Below are 7,505 nucleotides of genomic sequence, written 5' to 3'. Positions count from 1 at the left end.
TAAATGGTGAGCATGTGTGGCATGCAAATCTTGTCCTGTCACTTCCCTGATTAAAATCCCTCAGTGTCTTCTCAGTCCTTAGGAAAAAGCATTCTTGACGTGGTTTACAAGGCCCTTGACCCTCAAGCTTGGACTGTGCTTCATGGCTCTCTCCATACTGCTGCCTGGCCCTCTGCTCCTGCTTCTTTTTCCATTGCGACCAGCCCTTTGTGCTCTTGATCTAGGCCTTGGCACATGCTGTTTCCACTGGATGCTTCTTTCATCTCCTGCCACCTTCTAACTCTCACCTTCTCTCTCAATATTTCAGGTCTCAATTTCAAGTCCTATCTGCAGGGTGGTTCTTTTGCTCTCATGCTCTGCCTAATGGTTTTTTGCTTCCTCTGCCTCTGCACTTCCTCCGTCATGATTTTTATCCCTCATGTTTCATGTCTGTTTCTCCAGCAGCCTGGAACTCCCAGGAGGGCAGTTCACTGGTATTCCCCATGCCTAGCATAGAGCCTGTCATGCACGAGGAACCCAAGAAATATGTGCAGACTGGAGGATGTTGGGAGAGACCACTCATTCAGTTCTCCTGGTTCCCATTGGGCCTTAACAGGTGCCATAATTTTGAATGAAATGGTACCCCATGCTCTCTCTGGGAGGCTTGCCCAGCATCCAGATGACAGGCAGCAAGTATACCTCCCTCCTGTCTCCAAATAGATCTTGCATGTTTCATGGTGACACACTATGTCATCTAACTGTGTGCAGCACTGCTGTGATTTGGACCTTTAATGTCCTCCAAAGGCCCAAGTGTTATAGACTTGATCCTCAGCTGTTGCTACTGGGAGGCTGTGGAAACTTTAGGAGGTGGGGCCTAGTGGGAGGAGGTTAGGTCTTTGGGGGTGTGACCTCTTTAAGGTTTTGGGACCTCAGTCGTTTCCTATATCTGTCTTGGCTTCCCAAGTGCCATAAGGGGAGCAGTTTCCTCTGCCCATGTTTCCTGCCAGGAACAGGGCCAAGTGACCATGGACTAAAACTCTGAAACTATGAGCAAAAATATGTTTTCCCTTGTTAAGTTGCTTATCTCAGGTATCTTGTCACAGTGATGGAAAACTGACTAACACAAGTACTATTTTCATATCTCCAGACTTTCTTCTGCCTTTCCCTGACAGATACTCTCAGGAAGTTCAACCCTTTTCTGGGCAGGAAGAAGGAGCCCTATAGTTCTGTTCTTCTAGTGCCTCTAACTCACAAAGTCATAGTGTCACATGTGTCCATCATATTAATGGCACTTTATGACAGTGGAGAATTGGCTGGTTATTTGCTATTAAATGCAGCCAAACAGCTCTCAAATCTTGATGTGGCTGATATTACCATTAAGATCCAGTTCTTAGCCTGGTCCCCACTCTGTTCCCTTTCCAGTTCCCAGAATATGTTTCTGAATCACAGACTCTGACCATCAAAGGGAATAAGTACTTCAAGTATACAAACTCAATTTATTATTAACTGAAACTAAGTATGACAAGAAGAATAACTCTCCTGGGAAGAGCAGCATGTATTGAATTCACAAGTAAAATGAACACATGGAGTTAGCTCCCATTCTTCTCCAGGTGGCACAGAGCAGGCAGTAGATCAAAGACCCTTGGCTCTGTCTCAAGGTCACCAGAAATTTCCAGTGATTAGAAATAGGAGTTGAGAGAGCCAGAAGGTAAGCCCCTGCCCGGGGTCCCAGGTGGGACTGTGGTGAAATGTAATTGATGATTTTTAATTATAAGGACACATATCTACTAGTGCCAGCTAGTCACTGCCTGCCAGAGCGCTGCGAGGTGGATTTTAAGACCTCCATAGCCACTTTTAAAGCCTTTAAGAGTTAAAGAACGAGAACCATAAAGCAGGACCATGGCTGTTTAGGGCTTCTGGCAAATTCTATGTGCCATCACTGCAGTGCTGTTCCCAAACTGTGGGCCAATGCCGGCAGCCCTGGGGCCTGACCTGTAGCTGCCCTTGTCTCTGACTACAGCGCCTGCTGCCTTTCAGGGTCTGCTGAGCCTGTGGACCCCAGGTCCTGGCATCCAGTGGCACCTCCCAATAACAGAATTGTGATTCAGGGCAGCTTTATTATTAAGACAGTGATTATGACTGGATTTTCCATGGTGCTGTGCAGTTTCCAAGCATGTTTTAGGTTTATTTCATTTTGTTCTGAGTCATGTCCTTTCTGGCTCACGAACATATTGAGTTTCATGGGTGTACAGTGACTTGCCCCAAGTCACACCATTAGTCAGCAGCAGTGCTGGGATCTGACAAGGTCCTTTGACTCCAGACCTCATGTCCTGTGGCAGAGCTGGTCAGTGACTGCTGGTCACCTTTGGAAATGGGGCAGGAGGGGATTGGGCCTAAAGACCTAGTGTGCCAGGAGTTTTCTCTGACCAGTTTGCTCTGGCTGCCTTTGAGGCTGAGAAATTAGTTAATGGTAAATAAAATCCCTTTGGTACTTCTGTTGTGAGAAATGACCTGTTGTCAGCAAGAAAAAGGGTCCTAGGTCCCCTTGAGTACTATCATTCTCCTAAAATGATAGTTTGGGCCTTCCTGTGGAATTTAGATAGCAGGGAAGTGTTTAAATATTCCAGGTTTCCAGAGCCTAGTTGAATGAAGAAGCATTCCTCACCACTTCTCCTAGAGGGCTAGGACCTGTGGATGCCACAGGTGGGAAGGCCAGAGCTGGAACTGGTTAGGGAGAATGGCTGAGGGACCTTGCCTCTCAGAAGTTGGGTAAGAGCCAGCCCAGCTGACCCAGAGATTAACACAGTGAGTTCCATAAAGACAGAGATGGTGTCTGCTGCCTCAGCTGTTTGCTGGTGCCTAGGTCAGTGCCGGGAACCTATGAATTACCCAATGAAAGTGGCTTGCTGATCTCCTGATCCTGGAATGAGTTTTTACTGAATATGGGCTGATTGCTTCCATTGAGACAGGGACCTCGGAGGCTCCAGACCTAGAGCTGAGTATATCAATTGTAGTTGGACAAGTCATGAAGAAACCACTCATTCTCAGGGAGTCAGACTTGTCCTGGAAGTTGTAAGACCCTTTTTCTTGCTGGCAGTAGATCATTTCTCACAACAGAAATACCAAAGCAACAGGCCAAGGATTGCATACAACATATGACAATCCAAGTGTTTAAGGCAAAGTAGGCTACCCACCATGTAGGGCTGTACTCACAGACAAGGTATCCAGGGAGGTGCCATTCAAGACCCAAGGTAGGCAGGTTGCAGGGATCAAAGAAAATGCTTCTTCAGAAAGAGAGCTCCAGAAATTAGCCTGGTACCTCAGCAGGATAGGGGATTTGCAAGAACAAGACATTGCTGGTATTCTATGTGAGGGGTAGGTTATGACCAGGGATCAAGGTACGGCAGATACCAAGTGACCCCAACTGGCCACTAAGCCAGGGTGAACTTGGTATGGGAATGGCATCTTAGTCCATTTTTTGTTGCTGTAACAAAATACCTGAGATTGAGTAATTTATAAGGAAAGAAGTTTATTTGGGCTCATGGTTCTGGAGGTTGTGAAGTTCAGGAACAAGGTGACAATGAGGGCCTCATACTACCTCAATTCACCGCAGAAAACAGAAAGGCAAGCAGGTGTGTGGAGAAGAGACAAAACACAACGCGCAACCTCACTCTGTAACACAGACTCGCAGTAACTGAACGAAAGCAGGAACTCACTCACAAGAGAAAGGCGTAAATCCATTCACAAGAGCTCTACCCCAGGACCCAAAACTCCCATTAGGCTCCACCTCCCAACACTACCACACTGGGAAGCAAGCTCAACATGAGTTTTATTGAAGAGAAACCATATTCAAAGAACAGCAGATGGGCTGAGATATCTGGCTACATCCCATGCCACTACTGAGCTCTGGGGTCAGGCTGGGCTATACCTGGGAAGCCAGGTGGAATTCCAAGAAGAGAGGGAGGCTGCAGAGATGGGGACAGGTAGGGTCTGGTGAAGTCCTCATTTCTTCCCATGGCTTATGGAGGCTCATAAGTGGTGGTTTTTATGAAAGGAAAGAAAATGTTGGCATTTCCTGAGAGCACAGACAGAAGGGACTGGAGTCTGGTGGTCCTTCTTGGAGAGGCTGTGGGCTCCTTGCATGGGAGTCAAGCTAGTCCTGGGATCTGCTGCTTCCCTGTCACCAGCTCCTACACCCCATCCTGTTTACGCAGGTCCCATTCTTGGAGATTGCATCTTGTCAGGGAGAGAGAACACCCTGCAATGGACTCAAAGCATGCCCACAGTGGCCCAGGTATAAACCAACCCAAACCCAATCACAATAGAAGCCCCGTGGCTACATGCTTGGAGAGATGTGAGTGGAGACCAGAAAGAAGCTGACAGGTTTGGTACATCTCAAAAAAAAAAAAAAAAGGCAGTGGGTTGGGGAAAAAGAGCAGGCTTCACACATAAAGTCATCTTTATAGCATCTCTGTTGTCATCCTGGGACCTCATTTTATGCACTGACTTTCATTCAGAACAGGCTTAACACAGACATTGCTTATTTTCCACCAAAACAGAGGGAAGTTACAATTCTCAATGGAGCATCCCCAGGAGCAGGAGGGAGGAGGCAGCGGTGGACATGCTCCTCAGTGACTTCCCAGCGGGGACTAGAGCAGCTGCAGAAGCTAAAGACCTGGGACCTGCGGAGACCCCCGAAGAGACCCTCTCCTCTGATGACTAGAGAGATGGAGTGGCACCAGGAGTATCTACAGGCCCCAAGTCCTGGGGCTCCTGAAGCTGGTCATCCTGTCACCTCCCCTGGGCTCCTGACAATGTGGGATTTGGCCCTGTTGGATGGAATCCTCCAGGAGGTAGGATGAACTCCCTGTCTCAGGCTGGGCTGGCTGCAATAGGCAGAATGCAGAGGCCCCCAATTCCCACTACAATGGAAACTCTCTAATTTCCCTTCAGCTTCTTCTGAGGAGACCCCACCTTGATCTCCTTCTTCAAGCCCCTTTCTAATATACGTGCCTTTGTCCCCTTTTAAGTGTCTCTATTCTTCTTGTGTGATGCAGGTAGATAAAAAGCATGAAATAATTTTCATTGCAGGTACAATAAGAGTCTCCCTCTGTGGCTTAGGGACTCAGAAGAATCAACAAGGAGGAGCAGAGGGCACATGGAACTGGGCTTGAGGTTCTGGCCCAGCTCTGCCACAGACTCCGCTGCTCCTCCCTGGGTCCCAGTATGCCTCGTCTATAAAATGGGCCATAATGTCTCTATGCCTAACTCCCAAGACTTTGGCAGAAGTTGATAAAATACATTGACATCAGAAGGTTCTGGAAACATAAAATCCATTGCCATCGGATTCAAATATTATTATTTTTAAAAAATATTTTTAGTTGTAGATAAACACAATACCTTTATTTTATTTATTTGTTTGTTTACTTTTATGTGGTGCTGAGGATCATGCCCAGTGCCTCACACATGTGAGGCAAGTGCTCTACCACTGAGCTACAACCCCAGCCCCCAAATTAAGTTATTATTATCCAAGGAAATGCAATGGAGTTATGGAAGCTTATGTCTATCTAGTGACACAGCTTCCAAGGGGTGGCTTTATGAGAGTAAAGAGTGAATTCACACAGCATTAACTTAAAAAAAAAAAAAAAAAAAAGACAACCTAAAATAAATAGTAGAAAGATCAGCAGAGTAGAGGCAAGGGGAAGGGAGGAGGGAGGAAAAGGGGAAATACTGGGCACTGAATTAGAGTAAATTATATTCCATACCTTTATAATTATGTCAAAATAATCTTGATGTTATGTATAACTAAAAATAACCAATAAAAAGAAGAAAAAATCTTTTCTTAGCATGTTGGCATCTCCTGGGGAGCACAGACTGAGGGACTGGAGCCTGGTGGTTCTGGAGAGGCTCCTGGGTACATTGCATGGGGGTCGTGCTGGGATCTGTTTCTGCCCTGTCACCAGCCCCTGCACTCCACCCTTTTCAGCAACACATTGTCAAGACTTCCCCGCTGTGCACAGTCCAGTCTGAGGTCTCCTCTGCATCATTTCTTTCTGGGGCTCTCATCTCCTCCCACCATTTCTAAATGGCCCTCCTTCCTCCCCAGCACCAGGAATGACTCTCCCAGGGGAAATTATATAGATAAGACCAATGGTCTAGGAAATTAATGAACAAACTAAAAATAAACCAAATTTGAACATTTCATCACACTGGCAAATATGGTATCCATCCATCCCATGGAGATTCTGGTTCCACACTCAGACCAAGGCTGGAAATTTTCCCAGCAGATCTTTAGGCTACACAACTCCCAGACTATAGGTAGCTTCCCAGTGTGGAGCATTCTCCTTCAGCTCCTGTTCCCCCAACCCTGGACTCCCAGCCCTCTTCTCATCCCCCAGTGGTAGGACCTGGGGAGTGTGCAGGAAAGAAGCTCTCAGACCTGGCCCTGACTTCCAGCTGCTACTGCCATGGTGCTTTCCTTCAGAGGGCAAACAAGTGGAGGAGGCTCTTTGATTTTCCACTCCACCATGACTTCTGACTCCCCACACCCAGTCCCGCCACTCCAGAGCACCAGGAACACAGACGTCCCATCGTTTCGTTCTCATGTGTATTTATTGAGTGCCCACGGGGCCCGTGGTACTGTGCTCAGGGTTCGGAGCCACTGTCTAGTCCAAAGGAGACCAGAGCTAGTACAGAGAATGTTTCATAGCTGCATAACATCTGTTAAGGGGCGGGGATGGGGAGAACTAATCACAAAACAAATTCCTATTCGAAAGCAACAGAATCTCCTCTGAGAGTAATATATATTGTACACGCACACACCCAGGCTCACACACTCACCCAGGCGCACGCACACACACACGCACACACCCCTCTGGATGAACACATGAATATACCCACTTGGTTGTATATGCATGCATATACAGTGTTTGTGGGCAAATAAACTAATATATATGCTGTGCACACACACACACGCACTCACATACCACCGCACAGACAGATAATCTGGCTTATGCTATCAAAGACACTATGTCTCCAGGTTCTAGTGAAAGCAATCTGTCCTAGATGCCTGCAGCATGCAAAACTTGGAAGATCCAGAGTCACAGTTTAGGAGGACGTTGGGAACACACGGGGGCTTTTCCATCCTTGGGGCCCAGCCACAGCACATGAGGTTGCTCTTTGTTGGCGACAACAAAGCCTTCATGGAGAGCTCCCAGGGCAGAACGGAGGAGCTGGAGGCCTTCTGTCCATGGCAGGGCCCACGGGAGCCCTGGTGAGTCCACCAATCTTCAAGGCAGAATTGAAAGCTCTGGTTTTCGAGTGTGTAGTCCTGCAAACAGTGTTCCTCGGGACAGCGTGGCAGATCGAGGTGAGAGTTCCTTTTCTCACTTATTCTCTGCACTTTCCACGTGTGCTAACGCATTTTGTAGTCATTAGATACAGATGTTTCACACAGCTGTCCCTTAAAATCCAAGTCCACTGTGAAATCGAGGTCTCGCTGCAAAGAAGACAAAGGGTTGTGACGT

General features: G+C 47.3%; 1 protein-coding gene across 2 annotated transcripts in view; it reads right to left on the bottom strand.

Annotated features, from left to right (window-relative positions):
- Nucleotides 1–5,568: 5,568 nt before the first annotated feature.
- Nucleotides 5,569–7,505, bottom strand: part of PRMT8 (protein arginine methyltransferase 8) — a 92,003-nt gene continuing 90,066 nt past the window's right edge. For both annotated transcript variants that reach the window (XM_079142006.1, XM_079142007.1), the window contains one exon: nucleotides 5,569–7,477. In XM_079142006.1, the coding sequence (XP_078998132.1) occupies nucleotides 7,394–7,477 (84 nt within the window). In that variant the 3' untranslated portion in view covers nucleotides 5,569–7,393. The remainder of the gene's footprint in view (nucleotides 7,478–7,505) is intronic.

Source organism: Sciurus vulgaris (assembly GCF_902686455.1).
Source record: "Sciurus vulgaris genome assembly, chromosome: 5".
In the NCBI taxonomy this organism is placed as follows: Eukaryota; Metazoa; Chordata; class Mammalia; order Rodentia; family Sciuridae; genus Sciurus; species Sciurus vulgaris.
The sequence above is the reverse complement of the archived record's forward strand: the minus strand, read 5'-3'. Positions and strand labels throughout refer to the sequence as shown.